This window comes from Varroa jacobsoni, unplaced genomic scaffold, assembly GCF_002532875.2.
Source record: "Varroa jacobsoni isolate VJ856 unplaced genomic scaffold, vjacob_1.0 scaffold_626, whole genome shotgun sequence".
NCBI lineage: Eukaryota > Metazoa > Arthropoda > Arachnida > Mesostigmata > Varroidae > Varroa > Varroa jacobsoni.
Window position 1 is genome coordinate 424,217 of NW_019213528.1, and position 27,469 is coordinate 451,685.

General features: G+C 40.5%; 2 protein-coding genes and 1 long non-coding RNA gene across 7 annotated transcripts in view; 2 read left to right on the top strand and 1 right to left on the bottom strand.

The window, feature by feature from the left end:
• Positions 1-442: 442 nt before the first annotated feature.
• LOC111262088 (uncharacterized) lies at positions 443-2,879 on the top strand. Its single transcript, XM_022836072.2, has 3 exons — positions 443-616; positions 1,003-1,107; positions 1,843-2,879. Exon 3 carries the CDS (start codon positions 1,843-1,845, stop codon positions 2,755-2,757), a length of 915 nt encoding a protein of 304 aa, XP_022691807.1. The 5' UTR covers positions 443-616; positions 1,003-1,107; the 3' UTR covers positions 2,758-2,879.
• A 57-nt stretch (positions 2,880-2,936) lies between these two features.
• Positions 2,937-25,866, bottom strand: LOC111262089 (uncharacterized). Its single transcript, XR_002681393.2, has 3 exons — positions 25,420-25,866; positions 15,997-16,207; positions 2,937-3,756 (listed from the first exon to the last, which is right to left on the bottom strand). It is a non-coding gene; the product is annotated as an uncharacterized LOC111262089 (long non-coding RNA).
• The window catches only part of LOC111262087 (lysosome membrane protein 2), a 49,053-nt gene continuing 43,832 nt past the window's right edge, over positions 22,249-27,469 (top strand). For 4 of the 5 annotated variants that reach the window (XR_002681391.2, XR_002681392.2, XM_022836069.2 and 1 more), the window contains exon 1: positions 22,250-23,614. Coding sequence is in view for 2 of the 5 variants with exons in the window: in XM_022836069.2 (XP_022691804.1) it covers positions 23,489-23,614 (126 nt within the window). In the remaining 3 variants the exon portion in view is untranslated. Of the gene's footprint in view, positions 23,615-27,469 lie in introns of all 5 variants that reach the window. The other variant, XM_086968944.1, reaches the window with a different exon arrangement.

The following is a 27,469-nucleotide window of genomic DNA, read 5'->3' on the forward strand; positions in this document are numbered from 1 at the left end:
CTTTGCCTGCTATTATCAACGTGAGTTCGTGACTTTAGATTCTTGTCAAGCATAACTTCGAAGTGACTTCTGAAGCCTTTCTGAGTCTGTCTTCATTGAGTGTTTTCGCAGACAAAGTGGTCAGTTTTTCGCAATTCCATTGCCTTCTGCCCGTAATATCTCGCAAGCCTCATCCATTTCTGTGCCTATACATCGAAATATTGAATATTTATTACAATAATTAGTACCGTGACCGTAGAGAAACTTTCGAAGCTGCGATAAAGTGGGACTGCTCCATATTTTTCTAAACGACTTTTAAATGGCACAAGGAAAATCGATTTTGGCTAGATCTCGCAAAACAACTCGGGGTTTAGCGTCGTTATTTAAAATAATAGCTGATGAAAGAGTTCTGCCATATAGTTGATAATAGTGTGTTGTTCTCTCTTCGTAACGAAGGGTCACAATGGACGCTTTGTCAGGTCGTACGCACTTCGCTAATCTATACTACAGGAAGATTTATCGAATTTCAACTGCGTTCATCCCTAAGTAGACAGTTCGTTGCTAATATTTCACTGTATTATTGTAAATTTGAACGCACGGACGGATCCTACGGTTGAGAATTAGTATGGCCTTTATGGTGAGTGTTGAGGAACAATGAAACTTCTTGATAAACTAAGCTGAGTGAAGATTACAGTGTTGGCGGGGTAATTATAGGCGTTCGGAAAGGGCATCTGAAATTTCGGTTCAGTTCATCTGAAAGTTCGGATACTCATCAGTATGGACTACACGGGGATTATGAATGTTATTTAGGTCGACATTTAAAATGTTTTCACACAAACGGAATGTTTCTTTATCAGTATATATATATGATACGCTTCGGATAGTTTATTTAAACTGAACAGGGAGTCCGGCTCCCTAATCTGCTATGGATGCATTCATTAAAAAGTAGTTCATTAAAGAAAACTTTGGTCGAACCAATCGACTAAGGCGAACAAACCTAACTTTGCAAATATTGGATTGCAGACAATATCTTTGACACTGTAGAGTTGGCTGGCGCTTGATTCCCTTATTGGCGTCTCTGGTTACTTGCGAGTGGGTTTCGGAACCGTATAACTTATCGGAAACAACGTAATTACTTCTCATTCAAAAGTTTTTTGCTAATCGGAAACAACAGTGTACGGATGTTTGTGCCCATATGATATGCAAAGTGTTTCCGTGCACTGTGAGAGAATATACTTTTTTGATCTGATAGCGTTTTAGTCACCGTTCCGGCTGGTGGTGAATTAATTAAAGCTTCGTAAAATTGTGTAGGGTACGCGTGTACACGAATTGTGAACTTGAATGTTTTTTGTGAGCTCATTGTACCCTTTAGAGACGTTTTGGAGCGCTAAGAAGATGAACTCGAAGAAATAATTCAACCACTTGTGTAGGGCACGAAAAGGAACAAAAAATGCACGACTCCCGAAACTGAAATGTCGAAATTTCCCGTTTGCACGGAGATACCTTGTTAACTGTATAGATATATTTCATTGTAGGTTGAGCACCTGCTTTGTAAGTTATAGACCCGATAGAATATATATGAGTACCACGATCGCTCTCCATATATATATATATATATGGTCGTTCGACCAGGAACCTACGAAACTGTGGTGACAGATAATTTGTCTACAGGGTGTATAGACGACAACTAATAGAAAATGTTAAAGATGCAACGTACAGATATCAATTGCATGCATGCCTTAGAATCATTCAGGAATTAGCCAGCCTAAAATGGCGTCAATAGGTCGCTGCAAACGCATCAGGCTACTGCAGGTATTAAGTGAGCAAGTTTCGCGTCTGCTCACCTGTAGTGCTTGTTTGCAGATGTTTTTTCGAGAGTTACCGCAGGAATTAAATCCCGGCCGAATTCCGCTGACTCCGCTGGACCGAGCTGCCAGGTTCGTCACGCCCTGTGATGCATGTGGGGAATTTACTCCCCGAAGAATCGTTGTATTATGCGGCCACATCTATTGCTTAAGTTGTTGTCGAACTCAGGAAAGCCCAGAAGGCCTGCAACTTTTCTGTGCTGTCTGTAAGCAACACACTATTGGAGAACGCAACGAAATAGGCGAGTCCTTCCTTAAGAGTATGAAGTTCGCTTGCAGCTGTGGCCAGGAAGGTAGCCTTACCGAGATCAAGGCGCATCTCGCTAAAGGCGACGTTGAACATTCGCTATACGACGAAATGGAGCAAACTCCATTGGTTTCTGACGTACTCTATAACAATATACGTCCCCTGCAGCAAATGAGATCGTCCAATCCACCAACAGTGTTAAACAGACGCAAAGCATATTTTTGCTTCGAACTGCAGAAGAGGATAGACGAGTTCATGCAGACAAAGATCACCCAGGAGACATCAAGCGTCGCGTGGACCAGCGCCGAGTACCCAATAGAGGTATTTTGTAAAATTGCCGCTTTTAGCGGCGAGTGCTTTTTGGGAGTTTACATACGGATGCTTGGCGATCACCCCTCGTTTAGTTCTTGGCCAATAAAGAGGAATATCAGCTTTGAATTGTATAACACGAATGGGGAGTCCGTTCATAAAAAGGAAGCGGCTACATTTGCTGAAGGCAAAACAACTTGGAAAGGTTTTATCTTTGCTTGCCGGCCGAATAACAACAAAGGGTGGGGCTTCAAGAAGTTCTGCAGCCTGGAGAAACTCATCTCCCCTGAAGAAAATCTACTGTGCAATGGAGCTATGTGCGTATCGGTTGAGTTTCAGGATTTAGACTACGTTTGAAGCTGGCTGGTAGAAAGAATACTAATGAATCTGAAAGTGTAAGCCCGACTGCACCCCACGTTTTCTCGTCAAGAAGCATTTGAATATTTTTATGTTGGGTAATAAACATTCGCTTGAGCACTGACACGCAGGTACGTGCGATCAATTAAAATAAAAACGAATTTATTGACTAAAGTGTCTATGAACTATCTACAGCATCAGACATATTTCGATTAACAAATGAGTACAGTCAAAGAACTGGGCAAAAAAGTTCTATTATTTGAGAAGCGTTCATTGTGTTGCTCAAAGACAAAAATTTGTATGCAGTAACAAGCGGTGCGAGGGAAAAGCTACCGTGCTTGCTAAACATGTTTTATCTTTCTCGTATTTTTTCTTTAATCTATTCAACTAGTTCCGTTCATCCATCTTTATCATAATGTGCTAAGAGCAGGGACCAGCACCCGTTACGTTAACACGTGACGTTAGATTCTACATGCCATTTCCGTTATTTAATAACCTACACACATGTGATGCTCGAGCTGAATGCACACATACTCCAGAGATGCCTATAAGAAACGACATGGAGAACTGACAGACTGTGAACTAGCCACCTTCGCCGGCCTAGACGAAACCAAATCTGCCCGATAATCAACACCAGACGCCAATGCCCCATCATGCACCCAACTATTTACTTGCGATTTTTCGTTTTTTAAAGGTTTTTTTTTTTGAAAAATATGCTCTTTACATGACCTGTTCCAAGATACTTCTCTGCTCCCTAAAGGCATTTGCCTTCACTTGTTCAGTCTCTCCTTGACTCTGCCTAATTTACGCATATCTTATATTCCCTCAACCCGTTTACTCCTTGCCACTACTGATTTGGCTTTTTCGCTTCAGTTTGCTAACCGTACTTTCATGGGACGTCCTTTCGGCCGACGCTGTTTTGTTGAACCTCGGCGCACAAGTTATAGCGCATGAGCAAATACTGATGTGCCCGGTCCGTCATCCTGCCAATTTTGTACTCTGCAATATCAAACACAAATGTATTCTTAGCTTGTAAATTTAAAACTATGAATTTATATTTTCCCGCCAGAGAATAGATTTATTATTCAATAAATCAATTGATCTTATTGGTTCTCACCATCTATGGGTTGCATACATCGTATTATATTAGATAGCACAAATAGTTCAATAGATTCAAGCTCTGTTAACTCATATATAGCGAAACATCTGATACCTGTTTTTTCATGAATTGTTTCTAAAACAGTACCTAGTCAATTTTATAATTCAATTTTATATACTCAACACGATCAAGCTTCAGTGGCGAACATAAAGTATTAACTAGTTATCTTGAAAAAAATACACACCACATATAAACACTTCGAACGGAATTGAATTTCGTTAGTAACAATTGTGGTAATAATAATAATAATAATACTAACCGAATTGGCTAGTAAAAGGCTGAAAATCTAAAAAAAATCAAGGGTTGAAAACAGTTTTAAAAGTGCAAATAGCATCAAAACGGCCAGCCGTTTGAGCTCACGCGAACGATCCGATTCGCAACTGATATTTCGTGTTTGTTAAATGGTAGGTCTAAAAACTTCTGTATAAAAAATCTAGGCGTATCAAGTTAGTTTGATCAACCATTAAAAGCCTCAAATTTAACGTCATAGAAATCTTCTTGGGATTTTTGAGAAGCTTTATGAAAACTACCAGAAACTGATAGCAAATGGCAAAAGAAGTTACTAACTATAGTAGCTTATTTTCGCTTGAAGTAAGAAACGACGCGCTATTTTACTCAATAATGAGCTCGTTGTTTTGTTCTAGAAACAACTGGCTTTCATTTGGTAGTGGGGATAGCGGGTGAATGCATACCTGCATGATAAACGGTCCATCAAAATTTGTTAGGATGCCCATTCTGTGGATTCTAGGCTGTTACAAGCAAAGGTGATGGACCTTGAAACTGAGTGATTTTTACTGTGTAGCTAAGTTAATAGACCAAAATTGGCTGATAAATGTTTCTGTCTTCTAAAAACCTGCAAGCGAAAACCAATTGAATTTGCCATAGGAGAAATAAATTCAAAGTAAAAGATGTCTTTTAATTTTAAAAATAAACACTCGATTGTCAGGTTTTTGTTCTTCGAAGATCACACCGTTGTGGAAGATTACCGACAACAGTTGAGGACATTAAACAAAGAGGCCGTAAGCAAGAGCACAGTATGAAGACGGCGCAAATGTTTCGAGAACTGTGACCGGAATATTTAAGATGAATAAGGAAATGGCCAGGTGCCGGAACCCGAAAGGCAAGAATGCATTGCCACAATCGAGGAAACTTTTTACGAGGGCAAAGCATAGAATCTGAGGGCCTTGTTGGTCAACACTGGCATTTCACATATAACATGTTAAAGGATTATGACCCAAAAACTGGGTATCTGAAAGCAGAGCTAAAGAATAGACCCTCGTAAACTGATTCTAAGCCGGTTGGAAATTCGTGTGATGTATTCCACTGGCAATTTGTGGAGGTTTAATGAATAAGAAACCAGCCTAGACCATGCGGTCACCAAAGGTGAGGCATGGTTTACTCTCCTGCCGGTCAAACAGGGATCTAACCAGAGAATGGCGTCATTTTGAAAACAACTTGAGTTCCATGACTATGTTTGAACGTAATATGATGATAATAGTTGAAATGACTATCAGGAGCATCTGCTACCATGAGAGACTCGTTTAAAATAAAAAAATCACTGCGGTCCGCTATATCAAGCTTCTACTAACTGTAGCACTGTTAGCATGGCAATGAAGAGCACGCAATCTGATTAGTTTATGACAACGCCTTGCTTAGTAGAATGCTGAGTCAGCTCGCAAACAGAACAGCTACCACTATTTTCGGTTGTAGGAAAACTGTTCGTGATTTATTTGCTGGGTCTCAAATATTCACGGAGAATGCCCCTGCCGGTTCACGAAATATATCGTCGAGCCTTTTAGCTGGGTCGAAGCTTTTAGCCTTTGACTGGGTCAGAGTAAGCACAATACTGTTAACTCATTTAATTGTCGTATTAAATTGCTTTTTTACTACTTGTGATAGTTGCACGATCAGGAAGTTACTATCTCTACTATACCGCATATGATTCTGGGAAGCAAAGCTACAATAGGAATTAAGAAATCCCTGAAGGCTGTTCTCAACGCACATATACGGGCGTTGATGTTACCGATTATTTTGAAAGTTTTTTATTGTATTAAATAGAAATGGTAAGATGCTAATGATACATGCACGTTTCATTTTCAAACAATGTTTATCTCGCAGGTAGATTTAACGCTGGAAATCTGGAAACATAATGTTTCCTTTTAAATTTTATAGGATGCACACAAATGCTATTATCAAGTAATGTTTTTTTTTTTTGAAGTAGGTAACGTCTACGCTGTTAAATAGGCTAGTCGGAGAGACGGCTATCCCTTATCATGATACAGCCGATAGCGAATGTTGTATCCGCTCGATGTCCTATCAATGGTAGAGTTGTCTCAAGCATAGCTTTATGTCCTAACGCGTAAATCTGAAGGGTATCGCTACTTCTGCCTTCAGTTAAAGAAAGTTGCAACGACACTTGAGCTTGGTTCTCACTAGAATCAAAGAACTGGGCCGAAACTATTATCTCTAGAAATACATAATTTAGAATAGTTCGAAATACGGAAAGCGGATTCCATGTTCAGCCCAACAGAAGTGTGCTGCATTCCAAATTGTGTACTTTTGAGTGAGCGCAGAGTCAATGTATTGGCAATATTTTCTCCAGATATAGCGTCGATTAAGCAACATGTAGATTACATTTAAAAATAGACAGCAATATATGCTATAAACTACTGCTGTCTGCAAATGTATATTTGTAAGTTTCATTGTATATTCGCAAAAAAACGTTTTCTGCCTCATATATATGGAAGGAACGTTCGAACTGACACAAATCGAGAGGCCCTATAACAAACTTTAATTGGGAATTTAGCCCGCGAATTTCGAAACGCATAGAATCAGATAGTGACTTGTGCAACGACTCGTGTAATACAATGACTACACGCATATTTCTGTTTGTCCAGTAAAGTTTTTCAAGCCTTTCCCATTTTATCTCGATTTTATCTACGTAGCAACAAATGTTGGCAGTTGCTTTTGTTTTTCTATTTCCAATAGGTTACAGTAACGTTTCGATAACAGCGAAAAACACATGATCACTTTAAGGCGAGGATTCTGATGCTATATATGATATATTTCGAATCAATATAACATTTTCGTTCTTAATGTAATGTCGATAGTCAGACTGGGTTGGTAGATTGACATCGTAGTGAATATTATATTTTGGCAAGCTTGCGCTGCGTCCACTAAGCCTTGACACGAATATGCATCTAATAGTATATAAACTGTTACTCCAATAGGCTTCGGATCGGAAACCGGATCATCGCGACGACAATTTACATCCTGCAATAACAAAAAATCACTTACTACTAATTAAAATAATAATATAGAACAGTAGCGGTTTTTATTTGCAAAAATCAATGCAATCTCGTATGGCTGTTGGTTCTACAATTCTAAATTTATTCTCGATTAGAGTATGTAACAAAAAAAGTTACGTAAAACTGATGTTTGCGACACCAGAATCAGTATAGGAGTACTTATTATTTACAAATAAACACAAAATCAGGCTCTGTTAGTTTATCATGTACTTCAGGTGAATATAACATTTTTTTTCTAATTTTACCAGATTAACATAATATAGTAGTTTCATAATACTATTTTAAGCTTAGTTTACACTTTAGACTAAGATTAAGAAAGGTTGTGCAGTTGAAGGGATATGTTGGATTACGTATATGATTGGAACTTATATGATTAGCGCCTAGGCACAGCTTCACCCCATTTACGTTCCTACTTTTTGTTGTGCGTAGGCCGTTAGAAGTATGAGAGGCAAAGGGGAAAATCTGCTATGCTCTTACCACTCGTTTGATGGGTTCATGTGGAAATGTTAAGGAGTGGAGTGCTGTACGACTTGTTGAGTTGAAATGGCAGACGCTCTGTATAGGCATGGGCAAAATTAGCAAATATTTTTTTCGAAAAAAAAAAAACGATGAGGAGCTGAACGTACAGAAAATTTACATTTTTAGCAAGTTCGCTACAACGATAACATGAAACATAAATTACTTCTACTTTTTTCTATGCTAAGATGAAAAACAAATAATTGAAACTAATAGCCATTACCACATCAACGAAAGTGATAGTCACTGAATAGGTCGATACAATTTTCTATAAGGCGACTGAAAGATTGTCTTTGGCACACATTGTTTTTCCTTAGCAAGCTTTACATACGTGCCTGTATTATGGCATTGACGAAATTGTAATTATCTTTTCTATCGTTGTCGTTAAAATTGTTTTTGCCAGTATGAACTGCCTTTGGAACGATCTATCACTATCATGAATCATTCGTACTTAGCCTCACCGTTGTGTCATATAAATTGGTTATAGAAATAAAATTAAACCAGAAAATAAGAGAAGAGAGATAATAGTATGCTATAACAATACGGTTTAAAATGGGCTTTTCTTTTTACAAAAAAAATCAAGGAATTATCGAACTTTTCTCCATTTACAGATGCAGATATATCCTTCTTCTTCTAAAAGCGTCAACTCGTTTGGAAATGTAAGGACTTGCTTTTTTTCTTTATAAATTAATAGATGCGCATTACCTTTGGTCTTGGTTATTAGTTAGGACTGACTCAAATTTGACCATCGACGTGTAAGTGAATGGAAATAAGGAACATGAAGTTACCTATCGACGGGCAGCCCGAAGTCTAAAAATAATGGCTACTTTCGAACTTAGAGAGTTGGGTGTGTGAATTATATAATGCCCGATGCCATCACAATGCTTTTGTCTTGCTGGCAGTGTTTAACAAGGACGTCAGAAACTACATCTGCCATTTTAGCGATTCAAGGCTTTCAAACCAAGATAGGCAGAAAGCACACCGATTTCTAATAAAAAAAAAAAAAAAAGAAAACGTTTATTAGGTGTTAAGGATATTTTAATCCATCTGAACTGTTGGTATAAAGTCAGGCTAACTGCTTTAAGACCTTGTAAAATGTGCCAGCCATATATTAGAATACTGATTATAACTTTAAAATTAGTATATGAAAACAAGACATGTGTCTATGTGAAATAGAACGCTAAGAGCGCGTATTTATAATTTAGCTTTAGCGCACTTCTAACCAAAGGTTTTGCGTGCCTCACAAGTACTTTGGCTCAAGGCTTGGGCGACAAATTCGCTGAAAATAGTTCCACCATACAAACACATTAAATAGAAATCGACGGACGGCTACGAACGCAAGCTACTTTTTGATAATCAGATCACTACCGGACCATCCTCGAGGCTAGCCGCATCAAGCTAGCAAACAGAAAATTTTGAGCTCGATTGTTTCAGTGAACTAATTCTTCTGATATTTATTTAAAACGAAATAGACAATCGATTATTGCCAGCCACGTATCGCAGATTTGCTGTCGAAATCTTCGTCGCATTGAAAGCGCGGCCATCATCTGGCGGCGGGAGCTGTAGTTATTCCGGGGTGGTGCACTTACTTCGAACAGTCAAGGGCTCCTAGATATTCCCTTCTGATTTAGAAAAGCAACAAGCAAAAAAAGCCGTGCGGTGGTGCCAATGGCAATGCAGTGAATCTTCTGGCACGATCTTTTTGCCGACAGTGGCGAAGTTCTTTGGCGACTAGGGTATTGGGATACAATGACTGATATGGCTTCTGGTCTTTTGCGCGCTGTTTTTCTGAACCCTACCGCTGGTTCGAGCCCCGGCAGGGAGCCCTGAAACTGAAGTGCAATTCCGGACTAAACCTTGATCTTGGCCACCCTCTGCTCCGACTGAGGGTCAAACGTTGATCGTATACCGAGATAAGCAAATATCCGCCAATCTATAGAGCCAATTATACCATTTACGTTCCATGATATCATTCTAGACGTTCATTTCGAGTACGGGAAAATAGCTGTTGAAAATCGCTAACCACGAATTGCAGTATTTTTACTCGGAACGTAAATACCTTGCGTCGAATAGAACATTTTTAAACACGAATTTTCTAGACTCGGATCAGAATTATTTTCCGGTGTCGTGATCAGCTTGGTGTACAGATACACTATTAAGCAATAATTAGTAAATACTGTTCCAATATATACATAACTTTGATTAATATGAGTATTTATATTTTCCAGATTGCGTCCTTTAAATCCGATTTTGGCCTATTTAATAAACGATGCTAAACTTGTTGTGTGTCAGAGATCTATATTAAATCGTATTCAACGCGACGATATTAGCAAAAAAAATAGCTTATCCTTAATTTTGAATTCTCTTTAGTCGTGATTGCAGGTATCTATATGGAAAGGAAAATTGAATATAGAATAGAATTTGGTAGACGTGTTAAACCTCTATATTAGTCTTAAGGCGATAGACTAGCATACATTTGTACCTATTTATTCACGCTCTACACAAACAGATACCGTCAATTTCGTATAGTATTCTTGAAAGACATGCTTAGGAGGCAGCCCAATTCCTAGAGTCTTGAAGGCTGATAATATCGGTTCAACTATTATTACAAGTACCAGGACTCCAAATGAGGATAAGGAAGCATTCATTCTACGTAGACACTAGGGCGAAAGTTGGCTTCAGTATGTCAAGGGACAAAGTACATGGCTAATCGTCATTCACACAGTTCATGACGAAGGACTACACGGGCAATGCAAAAAAGCTCAAAAATATGTGAGCGTGAGGCCTAAGTTAGTACAAAAAAATTGTCGCTGCTTTTTTGTTGAAGTGCTCGTTGAAACTATGATGGGGGTTTCTTGATAGAAGGCGTCGAATTTAGCAGCAGCTAGATTATAAATCACAGAAACCTGGTACAAATCTACGATTAACGTAACTATTTATTTTAATGAAGTAAATGGAAATGTTATATCATTGAGCTGATTGATAGGCTTGTGGGCACTGTCGCGTGCCCAGAAACATTTCGTCGTAATCAAGAACGTTTTCTGCGTCTGTTTGCGATGACCCAGCGGGCAAGGGCGAGTAGTGACACAAAAAGATAATACTACGCGAAAGAAAGCTATCTTGGATGGTTTCATAATAATTGACAAGCATTATATAAAGAGTAAAAATTGTCGTGTTTGACAGAAGGGCTAAACCTCGAATTAGGTAGTAAATATCTACTGTAACATTCTGTTGATACAGCGTCCAATGTAGTCTACAAGTGTCGTAGTTTTCTGTGCATCCAGAAAAACTGTGAGTAGTGTTCAATTAAAACCAAATTAGTCAGTTAATAAAGTACCTTCCCTCATAGAAAGGAAGTATTTCAAACTTAAGTTCTTCTCAATAGACGCAGACAAATTATTCCTCTTTTAACAGAGTCGATGACGCTTAATACCAAATCTACAATACTCGTCCTTTAACACCGCAGTTGTAAAAAAATTAGAAGTCAGACCGAATAACGTCACATTCTTGAAAGCCATGTTTTATTTTGTTGTCAGATGTTCCTAAGTCGATACACAGTTATTTGTAGGACTAATTAAATATGCGTTGACGCATTTCGGTTATTAGGACGAAAACTGCTAAGCTCACAAGGAGACCAATATACGAAGCTATAAAATATCGAACGTTCAGTATATCAATAAAGCTAATTTATTTACTATTGTCAAATGACATCTCGAAGCTCTATAATAAATACATGCACATGTACAACAGCTGGCATACTAAACTTTATATGATACAGTATTTATGACGGCCTTATGATTCTAATTAAAGTAAATGCCATAAAAGCACTCCTGGAATAATTACCCTAGGGATCACGAGGGTATTTGTTTAGGACCTCCCTATAATTGCATTAAACATTATACACTATGATACTGTCATTCTTCACTGAACATTCAAACTAAATTCAGCTGTCCAGTGACTGAATTTGTGTGCAGCGACAAGCATGATACGGACCACAAGATTGTCTACAGACGCGACATTCATTAGATTTACGAAACTCTTGTACACGGCATAGAAAATGCTAAAAACTATGCGTTGTGTAGCGCATCACTGCATGCCTATTAGGCCGATAAAGTCCCTTCCAGGTCTCATCCGGCGTGGCCTCCCTTTAATAAAAATCGGGATCAATCTCTGCGTTCTTAGAGTGTTGGAATTAACCACAGGTCAAAACTGCGACGGAGCTCTTGTGGTATAGCCGCCAGAAAATAGGTAGACCTGTTATGGGTTATCCGATGCAATCCTAAGGCTCTTTTGAAGAGCGAGATTTTTGTTCGGTTCAAATGCTCGAATCTTTTCACTGGTAGAGCATTACAAATTAAGTTCACTCCATAAGAAATAACTGGTGCATCTTTTCGGTCGAAAAGTTACAAAGCGGGTGAGAAACGCAATCCGTGAAAGCTAAGTACCGAGGACGAAGCTATCAAGGCCTTTCTGTTTTTTTCTCTAATATGCTAGGAAAAACTTCGGTCGCTGTACGGGATCAGCAGTTCTAAGTAGGTGAATATATAGTATGTGTCAACAGTCAGCCCGAAAGATATGGCGTGTCACAAGCCAACTTTCCCGAATTTCATTGCCTCGATTTTGCTTTGGTTGATAGTCAGTTCCAGTTCCGAGACGGCGGAATATAATCTGGCTAGGGTCTACTGCACATGGAAGCAACTACTCCCGTAAATAATCACATTGTGTGCATAGAGAAGAACCTCCACCATATTTCTAGCTTTAAGTACCTCGTTCGCAAGATCCTTGAGCAAAACTAAGAAAAAGAAAAAGCTTAAGTTATTACTTTGGGTTACGCCGATAGTCTGAGAGAACGTTGGCAGCTCCAAAATGTCACCATCGTTTGTAACATTGTTGTTTTTGGGGGATCGCAGGTTATCACACATTTCCAAAAGCTCCGACTTGACGAGAATGCTTAGACCTGACTTCCTTATGCTCGAAGGCAGCTTTGAATTCTACAAATACCGCGTACGCATACTGTCGAGGGCTACTTAAAGTTCACTCGATATCGTCAAATAGAATCCTGCATACCATCTTTATCGAATGCCCCCTCCTGAATCCGACTTGCGCCTAGGGCATTGTGCTTACGTTCTCCATGCGCACGTTTAGTTTTCTCATATAAAGGAACTTTCCTCATGACCCTATGCTACGACGTTGATTAGAATCGCAATGTATCTTCCAGTAGATTATTTTGAAAGCCCCGCTGCTGATTGTAGTGTTTCCGGTAGTCTAGCAGCGACCTTGGTAGTTCAGGCGAAATGGAAACTGCAATTAAACCACGACCACGATATTTCCTGGCGCGGGCTGGACGAATCGACACACCTCGACGAAATGAAGAAAATAGATGTCAACATTAATCGAGTTTGGTGTTGGGATGACCTCACTAGTCTGTTCCAGGATTTTCCAGTTTGTGCGGTAATGGTTCATTTCTCTGGGGGAGCAACACTCCTAAGGAGCTTTTGAGATCTAATCCGACGCGCGGAGCTGCCCCTTATCACAAAGAGAGTAATTCTCTCCGACGTATTTACTTTTATACCCACTCGCGTTCGTTGCAAATGTATCTATAAGAGGGTTTTCTAGAGGATCGACAAACGTTGATATCACGTTGGAGTTGACTATCCAGAAATGATGTTCCACGAGCGTGTCTCAAAATTTTGACGTCCGTTCAAGTTAAACTGGTCCGGGTGCGCATTGAAGTGTGCTGCTACAGTGATGGGAACGCTGAAAGTAACGTCCGCCATGGCCCGTAGATTGCTGACAAGCTTCTTCACGAGGGTAAGTGGACTCTTTGTTATTTGGTGGTACGTACGTAGCCACAAGCGGTATTCTGTAGCCAGACGAAGGCCATGACGTCGCTTTCCGCAAGACGCAGGATGACAGCCTCAACTCCATGATTGTAAAACAATCGAGATTCTATCATTAGCGCGGCTACGGGCAAGCTTTAATGAAACTGAAACTTAATACTGCGCCTGACCAGCAAGAGCAAAACACAGCTCGAATTGCACCATTCTGCATGATTTTTTATAAGTCTCACCGTAGATGACAATACAGTAATGTAATCGTAGGTTACACGCAACGTAAGGCTAGTGGATCCTACTATCGCGAGGATAGGACAAACATTCGAACTACTGCCTTACAGGCAATGAACATCGTACGTAACGAGCTGCACGGTGTACCCCCTTGACTTCGGCCACCAGGATCCTGCGCATGATCTCCCCAGAACGTGTTACTATGTTGCTATGCTACGCTTTCTGAGTAACTGTTTAGTCTCAAAATCAGCCGTTGTTTCGACGTTGTGGCAAAGAAAGAATTTGGATTTTTTACTAGCTATGCTTTGTGTCCATTCGAGATGATACACAATCGAGACTATCGTTGGCCGAGAGTCGGACGGAAATGTGATCTGCGAATAGAACGGATATATACGAAGAAAAATCATAGCTAAAGAAGTCCTAAGGCAGTATTTCAACGTTTCGTATTCTGCTAGTGCTGCTGCTAGTGGGAAAAGCGTATCAATCAACACAGTGGTGGTGCCAACGGCGGCGTCTCCTATTTATAGTTCCATAACTTTGCCATATAAATTAGCTGAAAATGACGCGTCGGGAGAGAAAGTATTGTCGTACTTCAGCGAACTGAAAACCTTGGAATGAGGAAGAGACTAGTGAGCTGAAGGCTACTTTAGTGGATCGTAATTGACGAAAACCGTGCTAAGCGACAAAGGCACACTTCATTCATACAGGCTTCAACTAGATTCCTGGATATGACAGTGAGCTATCAGCAATTGGTAATAGCAAGATTTGTTATTGTTATTACGATAATAGTGCCAATATAACGAGCAATCATTATAATAGTGCAAGGTTTAATCTAAAACACGAAGCTCATTCATCACAAACAAGAACGACATAATAAGCTAATGAAACGGCTGAATCTTTGAGGCGTGGTGTGGTATTGTGTTCTCGTATCTGCTTCCCAAATGGGTTCGGTTTCTAACCGATGCACTGGTAAATTTTAGCTAAGTTGATTTATAGGCTATGTATAATAGCTTGATATAATATATGTCCACATAATAAAGATTTGCAACGTATCTGTGAAAAGTACATTCTATGACTATTAAAAAAAACAATATTTTTTGTTTTTCTATACAACTTTAACGTATATTGGGTGAAACGAGACGGTTGTTTGAAAATCAGACAGTGTTTGAGTACTTTTGAACGATTTACACGAAAAAGCTGCTTAATCCAAGTTCATAGTAAAAACTTAATTTATTTTTATCTCGAGGCAAGAAGCTATGGTTTGGCCTCGCATAGTAAGCAACTTAGAAAGCGCTTTTCACTAAATATAGCGCCAGTTCAATAAGCTTCACTCGGGGTCATTTAGGGTTAACCTGAAGATGCAGGCGGGTTATTAGCAAATGGGCGATCTCTCGTGAGCGGCAACCGTCGGCGATTGGCTATGGTCGTAATAGCTCATTAACACATAGTTCGGTAGATTCAAATAGTCTATCAAATAAGCAATCGGACGAGCTATCGTTTTTTTTTCAGAGCCGCAAAGATCGCCCGAAATAGGAACCTTTCTTATGTCTATGTTTTTTATGTCTGTGGCATTAAATGACAAAAATTCATGTGATCATGGAGCCGATTGTTACGCAATGTCTGCTATGTTTCCTAGCTTATTGGACAAAGCCTATGACGTGCAAGTAGACTGGTTGCAGTCGTGCACATGCAGCACACAGAAAGCACCAAGATCAACGGGACAACCAGTTGATTCCGGAACTAGAGAGCGCCTTCGATGAATTACTCAACGGTACTTCATACAACAGACATAACTATTCACGGCCGGACAAAAAATATCCACCGTACACCTTGAATCTAATTATAACAAAACACAAAATGTTCACCTATTACTTCAAGCTTTTAGGGGACCAAACAACGAAGTAACTCGTGATAATAACATTATATGATATGTTCATACATTACAAGCAGCGGTTACTTAAAAGCAGAGACAACATTAGCGTTATTATTATAGCGTTATTTACGGAGAATGTGGTATGGAATTGTTGCTTGAAATGTTTTAACTGAGTTTCACCTGCCGATTTAGCGAACGGCTCAGCCTTAAGATATATCAATGATCCACCATTTTTATGTTCGATACGTGCTTCTTTTGACTTTTCAAGCAAAATACCATCGTTGCCCAATGAATTTCTGTGAACCGTTTATTATTTACCGTATCCGAAGTTTGGGCGAAATCCTTGATAATTCTTTTTTATCGACGTTATCAACACGTGGGTGGCGGCGGCGGCGGCGGCGGCGGCGGCGGCATATTTTCGCAAGGTCGTTTCCTATAGAATACCCAATCGTCAACGCCGACGCTTCTTAACATTTCCAGAGCCTTCCTTTTTAGAGCTGTAGTTGTAAATGTAAGTTGAATTGAATATCTGTAACGATAGTTTAACATTAAACTGTGTAGCGGCCCTTTGAATTCTAATTACGCGATCACTTGTCAATGCTAAAGGCAACAATGGTTGCAGATCGTACTGGTGTTGAATCTTCGAAGCTTCAGACTTTCGATTTGTGTTCTACTTTATTCTACACACTCACTGGGTCTTCTGTGTTCAAATTGATTGCCTCGGGCGACAAAAAGAAAGCTATGGACAGGGTAACAGTGGCGAGGTTTTGAATCACGACCAAATTCTACACACGTCTCAAAAGTCATGCATTGAACTAAGCAATCGTTGTCAGTAACTATCGATTTTTGACCCCTGGTACACACTGAAGGGGGCGGCGGGGGTGGGTGGGCGGTCCTGTAAAATGTCGGAGAAAAGAAACTTGGACCGATGTCTGTCGGCTGGCGCGACGATTGTCAGCCTGAAAGAGTTCTCCAATACAGCATCGACAGCAGTAGCAAGAGCGCACAATCAGAAACAAAATTGGGACTAATTGCGTTTACTATTGGGCAGCGTGCTGTTACGAAACGAATACGACGAGTGAGTGGTGGCCGTCACTGCGGCATAGGGATCTGCTTTCACACTTCAGTCGAAAGCCAATCAGCAGTACGCCGTGCCTTAAGTCCCGTATGTACGCTAACGGTTCAGTCCGCCATGCCATCGTTGACTCTTAGCATTTTAGTCTGCGTGCGTGCGCGCATAATTCTTCCAGTAAACAGAGAATAGTGTATACCTGTATAGTGCTTTGGTCATGGAGAATTTCTGTGTGCGGTGTGCCGTTGTGGGTCAGGGCCGACGGCCAATTGGACCGGATTATTAGATAGCGACAGAGGATAGCAGCAAAACGGCGACATAACATGGGGTCTGCTGACTTATTTAAGTAGCGTTTCGGACATTGGAGCCGATCTGAAAGCCGTAAATGCATAGGTACACAGCAAATAGGAAGCAAAATCGGCGATGAGAGCACTATATAAAATGGCCGCAGCAGATAGCAGAAAAAAAGTCGCCAGATCAGAGACCAACGCTCAATTAAGCGAAGCAAACTTAGAGTAAGCCAGTCACATCTTAATAATCATAATGTTTGTTCTGTACTTAATAAGGTTATCCTAGCTTGACGCTAACATAAGATTGATTTATCGAGATCCCTTTCATCTTCTTGCTATAAACTAATCATATAACTAACGCATGGGTGGCAGACTCGCATCGTCTATCGTTAAAATTTTGGTTATCGGGTGTTTGTGTGGAGAGTGCAATTTTCATGTGAACTTATATTCCAAAGTACTCTATGTGAGCAAATACATATTGCATACTGAAAAAGTTGAACCATTACGGGCAAACTTTTTGGGTCTGCCTAAAATTTGGAACTTCCCTTCAAAGTTACGTGTGTAATTGCCACAAAGAGTCTACGAGACGCGACTATACGCCGGTACACCTTTCGGTGATCCTAAATCTCTGTCTCAACAATAGAAACTCAAAGGAAATCTGGATCGCGAAAAAGATGGATCCGTTCGCTTCTTCAGACATCTTTTAAATGAATTCCTCTAAGAAAAAGGTTGACTATTAAAACACTATTTAATCAAAACGCGTAATCGATAAGGGAATCACCCGCCGCACAAAACGCTGAGGAACGGTGGTCGGACCAAATATTGAGCATTTGTTTAGCATGGCTGTTCAGCCAATAGCAACGTATCTACACTCGATCCACAGATGCATATGTAAACGATTAACTCAAAAATTTATACATCCCTATTAAAACAGGTCAGTCTGAGTTTTATTTTTCAGCATAAATTTCGTCCAGTTTGTCTTCACACTTTATTCTTTCATCGACAGTGAAGGTTCGAGCGGAAAAGGAAGGAAAAATCCTAGAAAGGAGGACGTCGAATTTCGATTACCGTCGAACATTCATAACTTCAAAGTTGAAGATCTTTTAAAGCATTTCAAAGATTTCAGCATTATTTTCGTTCTTTGCTCGTTCATCATAAACGTTATTAGTTCGATATGTATCATGTGCTACGAGAATCAACGCTAAAGAGCTTGTCCGATCCACGCAGGATTACCGAACTTGTTGAATACCCCGTACGTGATTTAATAATTCTCTGTTAAATAATCAATTCACAAATATTAAATCCTTGATGATGTAATTCTCCGAACGCATTTAATTAGCTTCATCACAATTCGAACCTTTGGACCACCGCTACAATTAAGATAAAAATCCATTACGACTATTTAAGATTACATAACGTGTCTTCGGTAACGTATGATACTTTTTGTTTACGTAATTAATATTACATAAGTATTTTCTGTTTATAGATTGTGTAGGTAGCGTGTCTGTGTTTTGCGTAAAGTGTGTCACGGTCGACAGAAGTTGCGTTTTGCGGCAGAGATCTATATAGCGTACGGTATTCGGTATATTAGTTCGGCTATCAGTGACATTATGGATGTGCATTTGAATCAACATATGTGTGCCATATCTCTGGGAGGGCATGCATCAGATGCTACGTCTTCTATTATCAACATGTACTATTCGGGCAGGGGCTTGTCAGCGACCCAGTGTATATCGACTATTCGATTATGTACGTAATACTGAATAAATGTATTCGCACGCTGGCCGTTTTGAGAACAATGTTTGCACCTCGATTTTGATACAATCTTTTGCGTTGGGGCATCGTACGGAATGCACTTTGAACAGCGATAGACCTAATTTTTAGGTGGGTATACTGTTTACTAAATGCTAAATTACGACTCTGCACTTTCGCACGCTTAAATGTTATGTATTATCCAGCGGAGGGTGTCGACGGCCTTCGTTCTAGCTATGTTATGTTTCTGCAAAGCTATTACAATCACTTCGTTGGAGCCCCCCCACTTTGTAGCCATCAATCGAAGCTAATTATTCTTACTAACCGCTGTCTCAAGATAATTTTGGCCAAGATATTTACCAATATTGCGTTGCGTGCTCTTCATTAAGAGTTAATAGCCAAGCGGCCCACTAGAAAACGATTTCGCTAGCGTATATCTTTCTACGTAGAGCATAAAAGCTACCAAATTGTTTCCGTTTATTCGATGCGGATCTGGGTCTAAATCGGTCGAGGATTCGAATAAGAATCAGTTATCCGTTGGGGAGGAGTGAGCTCGGAGAGACTGCGTTCTTCGTTTTGAATGAAAATCTACTTCGGCCGTAGGACTGACTCTATAAAACCAGTTAAGTAGTACACCGATTCGTGCATTAGTAGAGTGACCACAGGTTGAATTCTGGAACGACACAACTGTACCATTTATATACACGCTTCTTACATCACTTGAGGATCTGAATAGTGAAAGCCTATTCTTGGGTTTACCTTTCGGTTTAGAAGCAAATTAAAGCCAAGGCCTAAGTATTCTTCGGAGCTTCAATACAGTAAATATGGCCGAGCTAGCTTCATAATTACAGGACAAGTTACTTCGAGATGTTTCGCACATTTCGACAAGGCTGTTGTCCAATCCTACACATCCACCCAATGCTTCAATCGTAGTCAGCTGACGCCGGTAATCGTTTTTTAGAAAATCAAGCTCCCCAGAATAGAAACCTAAACCTGTTATGCCTTTATGATTCTAAACTAAGCACATCACAAATGATTTCGAGTGGTCATAAACTGAACCTGCAGTCAAACTGACACCTGGCTGTCAATCATCTAAACCGTCATATGACGACAATATAACCATAATATTATAAAATCTATTCTGGATGGAATGAATATGAAAGTAATATAAAAATCAGACAGAAAGAGACATGCTTTAAACGTACATATTTCATTATTATTTTGAGGTCTAATGAAGATATTTCTTGCGACGTACGTATTATACGGTACATACTTTGTTTGTTTTTCATAGCTAATTCTCTATCTACATGGCTATGAAGAATAAACACCGAAAAGACGTTAAGAAATTTCTGAAGCAAGCTCGATCAGAAGTATGATAGAAGAAAGACTGTGTGTACTGGAAAGAACAACAATTCGAATGCTCCCTAATAGACAATACCAGTTCGATAGACATTATGCCATGCAGGTCAGTACCTATCGTTTATAAATAACAAAGTAGGACGATAAAAGTCCTATGTTATTTATAAACCCGGAGCAGCTCAGTGGGTCTTTACGAATCACTCTTTGCTATGCGCGACGCAGCTGCATTTGCTTGGCACCAGCTATTCATAGCTTTAGTACCAAAAGATCAGCTTACTTAACGACGCTCATCTGATCAGCAGTGGGATACGGCTATAGCGGTTTACCGAAAAGTTCCAGCGTGACGTAACACTACAAAGTTGACAGGCAATAATTGCTAGCGACCATTCTCTATTTTCTATTGTTCAATCAGCTTTCTACGAGATTTCAGTAAGTTATCCGTACGATAGCACTTCCTGCTTTATCGGCGTACATGTCCACGCTAACGGCTTCGACAAAAAAAATATATTTCAGCTTGAACCTAAACAATACTAAAAGATCTCCGAAATTGATTAGTGTTACTTCGAGTCGTCGATCAAATGGTAGTACCCTCTGCGAAACAGATAGAATACTATAATAAATTAGAAAAGCGTAATCAAGTTTCTCAGATCTTTGTTCCATGTGTGTCTGTCTGAAAAAGGACGCATGTTGTGGATTGGTCTGTAAGTGAGCTCAGCAACAAGCTAGAGCGATTGATTAATGAAAAGAGCCAAATTAGTAAATTTTAATGAAATCAGTGAATGGTTAACAGATCACAAGGATCGGCGGCGAGAATAGCCTAGTAACTCAGAATCGATATGCATGTATCAAGCATATAGGTCACCCTTTAAGGCCTTACTTTGAAAAAAGTCTTGTATCAATTTAGCGTATTATTAATAGAAAACTTCTCTCAAAAATAGCAAACATATGTTTGCGTCTTTATCTCCCTTTATAGGCCCCGCAGGGACCATTTAAAACTAATTTCATCCTCTTGTAACGCATGGGGCCTTCAAGTCACAGCAGTTGCGTTTAAGATAATTGTTACAATAAAACCAATTATAATCAGCACTGCTATCATGAATACGTATCCTAGGGATGCCTAATGGCATCCTATAGCGTTCTTGAAATGGTGCCCTATATTTCCACTGAGTTTCAAGATTTATCCCATTTCGACACCTGCCTGCTGAAAGCTACCAAAGCCGGCGCGGTTGTCTAAGAAGTGACATTAAGTACAAAATAACGTGTCTTCTATTCATGCGATGTATAAAAGGTACTATAATGAATTGATGTTTCTGCTATTCAAACATGATTCTACATCAGCTCAGTGCAAAGATCTATCGAGCAGGCGCACACACACAGACACGTATACATACACACAAAAATCGTGTAAGACAGTCGATACTCATCACCGAGAAGCTGTTTTTTTTTTTCGCTGTATGGCTAAAAACTCCCTACATCTGTACCCACTAACACCCTCAACATGATCACTAGCGAACGCAGTACTAGCCGTAGCGAAGCGCTATCGTGGATCGATAGCTCTTACAGGCTGGGTATGCCCTTCGATGGCAAACGCATCTGTCTTTGTCCGTCTGTTTGTCGCGGCAATTTGCGTTAACAATTCACTGCGCCGATACTGCCACAGCAGCGAACGGCAGTATCAAGAAAGCGTGCCTCTCCGTGACCTCGCTTCGTGTGTATGCACAGACACCAGCGTGGTTCTGGTGGATCCAGACTGGGCCAGTAGCGGCAGCTAATAGGACGGAGGAGCAAGGGTGTATGTGCAGTGTGATGCACGACCTGTGTGCCAGCACGACTCTCTGATGGAATGTCGCCTCTCGCTGCGGCTGCTTTGAAGGCGCCCGTGTAGCAGATGTTGTACTATTTGTATTAGCAGTGTCTCGTTGCATGATGATTCGATCATACTTGCTGCTGATGGTTATGACGAACGATGCTGTTAATGATGCCGCTGCTGCTGTTGGCATAGCGGGCGAATGGTAAGGGCAGGTCTTCTTTTCGCCCTCCTCTCCTGACCCAGCAGCACTTGCACAGACCAGGTGTCGAGTGAGACTCGAGGGTCAACAGGTACCTATTTGTGGCCGTAAGGCTCTTGCTGACAGGCAAGTGGCAACAGCGCTATCGGTATCGGTGGTAGGTGGAAGGAGGATCGACAAGTAGACGAAACGAGCTAATGAAGGAGACGAACTGCAGACGTCGACTACACCGAATCGACTTGATCGCCCAGTGGTGTCACCGAACGAATACCGAAGGGCGGCAGTAGCTTTTCGTGCTGTTTCTGTTCGGTAGCTGAAGTCTATCGATTTTGCTCGTAGCAGACAGACGGATGAGCGCGGCCACATTTATCTATCTTGAGTTCACACTCGAGCTGTCGAACATTCGATTGATCCGTGTTCACGCATCGGCGACCACACCGAATTGCAATTAGGGCCAGAGTTCTAGCTTCTTTTTTTTTTTGAGACCGATACGAATTTCCATCTGTATCGACACGAATCGCATCAAACGTACATTGTCACGCTTATCATAGAGTCTCATTCTCTCCAGCATTATCATTATTATCATTGCCATCATCATCATCATCATCATCATCGCCATCGCCATTATTGTGATCATCGCGTTTTCGCTGATAAAGGTTGTTATGGCTCTACTGTGGCATCTTCATCTCTGTTTGTGAACGTGTGCTGTTAATGAATGCACTCAGATTGATGTCGCCTCCGTAGGCCTGCATCAGCAGGCGTCATCTGTCCTCAGCTAACATCGCCTTCTTGATCAGTGCGCGCGACAGGAGATATTCATCGGATATGCGTATAGGGCAGTTGTGACACATATTTGTATGTGTATGCACTGACAGTGATCTGTGACCCGTGTCGGATGTTGGTGACGTCGTCCGAAACTGGATATAAATGTTCGGAGCGGCGAGCTAACATGTGAGTCGAGACATTCTCAAGGCATGAGTTTTGTGGGGGATGTCGACCTTCTGACCGAGTGCTGGGGGCACTGCTTCGAATCCTGCTTGTGGTGATGGCGCAGTGAAGCTCATATCGTAACAGAATGCAAGCAGAAAGGAAAGCTGAAGTACAGCAACTAACATAATGGGAGCACCTGTATTGTGAGAGCAGTCGGGAACGGGTTTGCCAGCGAATCTAGCGTACTAGACGAAAGAGAATAACTCGGTAGGTGCAGCGGTCAGACTGTTCGTGCTTCGATATACCAGCGTGTGGAAACGATACAAAATAAGTGCTTTGTGGACCATTCTTCAAGGGAAGAATTTTCTTGGACAGTGTTGATTCGTGTACAGAATACGATGATTTTAACGGGTGTACCACGATGGGTAGCTTTCATAGTATTTGCAGCTTCTGCCGTAGTTTTCATTTTGGGAGTGGTCGGATACTATATGGTGCCCTCGATCATTGGCGCAAAAGTCAGCCAGGTAGGAATTGATTAGCACACAAAGTATTAGGTAAGGGCCATACCACGGTAGGCGGAATAAAATTCATGTTGCCGTACGGCTAATGCCTCTATCATAGCATCCACATGGGGAGACATAATTCAAGAAAAGCTTCCGTCGCGCTAAAAAAGCTTTTTTTTTTGTTCATTTTGAGTTTACATTTTAGACATACTTGCGATGTAGCAGTCCTTTGGGAAATTGTAGTACCGTCCGTCTATGGAATTTAAAGCTGACTTGATTTGACATACATTGGTGCCAACTAATGACGAGTTTCAAGCGGTCAAACGAAAGACGAGCGACATCCTATAGCAATTAATTTAATTAGCGGACCCTTAAGCCTTTTTTCACGCTGTGAACTTAACTCAAAAAGTATACTTACCGAGCACATTTTTTGACATCTGAATAAACCCCATAAAAAAAAATACAAAAATATTCGTAAGATTTTGAGGAGTCTAAGCATTTATTAGGGTAACCAACAAGATAATCAGCTAGCAGGATAAAGATATGTCTAGTGTTTAATTCAAACGACGATCACTTAGACTGAAATCAAATCAAAACTTCGGTACAGACAGCTTTCGTTGGCCCGCGAAGTTTTCATACGACATGGTGTGAGTATGTTTCATTTAAACACGTGGTAGGATAAAGCATTTTAGGCAAGATGGCTGTTTTAGCGCGGTGGACTGACTGGGAAGAGTATATATATATATATGTGTGTCTTAAAACTATATAGGTGTCTTATAATAGGCCTGCGGGTTGAATGCCGAATGCTTTCCTTGCGGTTCCATCCATGCAAGAAAATTTATTGCAAGGATAGTTTACAGAATATCAAATGCGAGAATCAGATACAAGTTTTGTCCAGGATGCGGTCTAAGGGCGGCGCCTGCGCACATTTAGGCGCAATTTTAGGTATTTAATTTATGCGTATCCTATCACCGCAACGTAATTTAAATAGAAGTATATTTAAAGTTGTTCCCTTAGTACAAATAACGTGGTAAATTAGCCATTACGCCAACTTGATACATTTTGATTCAAAAGGTTATACTACTACCCTTTTGTGAAGATAATGCCACAAGTTCCTTGCAAAAACTTTTTACCTGCCTACGATAAATATACGCTTGATATAGAGGAGGTCTATGAAGAAAATTAGCTACTGGAAATTTTCCAATTTGGGGAACAAATGTATATTAGGAGGTCATGGAAATAACTGTAGCCTAGAGATGCTCCCAACGAAACATACTAATTAATATATAATAAAATAGCTATTAAACTGTTGGTAGTAATAGGCGGTACAGTATTTAATTCTCTGATCTTCTGCCGTATATTCTAAAGCCTGGCCAACCTGTAGTTCATCGTTGTGTTAAAGTGAAATCTTTTCCTCATCAATATGGTATAGGGAACAAGATGTCAATTACTTCTATCTGTTAAGTATCTAAAGACGCAAATGCTGCTAACTAGAGTGAGTAGATAGTTTAATTTTCAGATAATTCAGATGGAACTAGCATACGGGTTTGATTCAGCTTGACCCGTTGCATGCCTCACTTAAGGCCAAAATACAATATCACATGATCAAAAATGGACAGTGGGCAGTAATAATACAAATATAGAAATGACAATAATCATATGCATCATTTGGCTGTTACCTACACGTGACCCGCTATAGCTATGTGTCTGAGTTTCTGTGGATGTATACTTTGCCGACGATTCGTATTTCGTACAGAAAAAAGCGCGATTAACTTTGCTAAGAACGAACGTTGCGGTATGACAGACAGCCCATGATTATTTATTACCTGTATCAGGGACAATCACCGCCATCTTGGCTAAACGTAGCAGTCGTCGTTACTGCTATTGACGCTGATCGAGCTGCCACACGCAAAATTTGCTCCCGTCTGCGCGTACCGTAGTGTTTGCAGTCTGTCTTGGCTTGAATAACAGCGACAAAGCCTCTGACACAATTGTACGGCCGCAGCTGCGACCAGGGATCTTCCATAAAACCGCGCAACGGATCCCGACCATTCAAATCGATTAGATTTGCCACTGACCACTTCAGTCTTCCGCTTTCGCAATCGTCTATTAACTTGTTTGGCCTATTGTTATGATAGGTCGCGTAGCAAATCACCAAGTTAACAATAAGACTGCAAGATGCTAACTGAAAATATAGTTTATACCTCTAGTGGTCGATGTCACCGTGGTACTACGATGGTATCGCGTTTACCCACTATATTTAACGGTGTAGGCATGAGTCCAAATATAGACGGACATTTTTCGTTCAGACAGCCATCTGAAGTAACGCTTAACGATAGTCTAATGGGCATAGGAAAGGACACATCTATTTATCATTTAAGAGGACAATGATAAAAACGTCATCGTCATCGTCATCGAGGTGCAATAGGCTGGCCGATGCGCGTCGGCTAAGGCGACTGAAAGTAACTTCTGTCAATTGATATAATTCGCACGAGACCACCATAAAGCGCGTATCTTTCGACATGTAGAACGCATTGACGGAACGTTACACCTATCACAGTTGCAATGGTCGCGGAGTCTGCGGACTGGGAATTTGTTAGGTTCGGAAATAAAATTCGTTCAATCTAATAATGCGATTACCTATCTAGAATAAAGCAATTGAAAATTATCGCAATGCGTATTTAGTAAACATCCCAAGTCAACGGGATGCAAACAAATAAACGACGCACAACATATCGTCAATAATACTCGTCTGGCATACCAAAAAGAAACAATAAAGGAACGTGGCGGTACGTCAGCGTGAAGACAGCGAGCAAATCCTCTAGCGGCTTTTCTATATTCTTTAATTAACATAAGAGGGCGGAAAAAAGCATAGAATCGACACATGTTGTCGCCCATAGTCGACTGAATATGAAAAGTGTCAGAAAGTACCCAGAACGTGTTTGTCGGTGTCGTTAAGCAAAAATGCTTCGCCTGTTAGGCGACAGAAAACTATTGCGCTATATGTTCTATGTACGTGTGAATTCAACATTCAACGAAAGGCCAATTTCTTGAAAAGAAAGTATATTCAGCATAAAGTGGTACCGAGTTTTACTTCGGTTTATGCTAGCGAAGTTCGCGTGGCGTTCACCATACGTCTACACTTCTCCCCCGTGGCTCTTCCGTGTGATCTTGTTTGTGACGGCTATAAATATGTGGCTCGTGGCAATAGTTGTACAGTGCCAACAAGTCGAAATAAAAATTCTCAGTTTTAGGAGAATCGAAAACAGCTCCCCTCTCCAGTAGTAATAAGGGTATGGGTGTCGTTTTTGAAAATACGATACGGGTTAATCTCAGTCCTTTGACAAGCCTTGGCGAACATTTCTCCAAGGCATTTACACCGAACAAAAAAATAGAATAGAACTATGGGTCTGGCTGTCATCTGTAGAAGGAATATGGACTTGATATGATATTTAGAAGGCGCTTCAAAGAACTGTCCTGCCGGTCCCAGCTCCGTATCGATCTGGTTTAGCTACGACAAACAACGAGCTACCAAAACTGATTTCTAAAACGAGGTGAAGACATTGACGTTCACGACACATTCGTTGCTCACATAATTTTCGACGCCAACGTACGGCGACGAGTAAGACAGCTATATATTTCCAGCTGCTGCCAATGGGCGTCACGACGCGAGACTATGCAAAAGCGACTGTATTGACGCCGGCCAATTAATAGACACAACTTTTCATAGCAGAATAGGTTAAACTAGGACTAAAAGTTAGAGCTTTTTGCATCGATACACGTTTGCACACATGCGACCTCGAGGTCAAACGGCAAAATTCAGTCAGCGATAACAGTTAGTGAATCGACCTTGAAAGGTCGGTCGATGACAGAAGA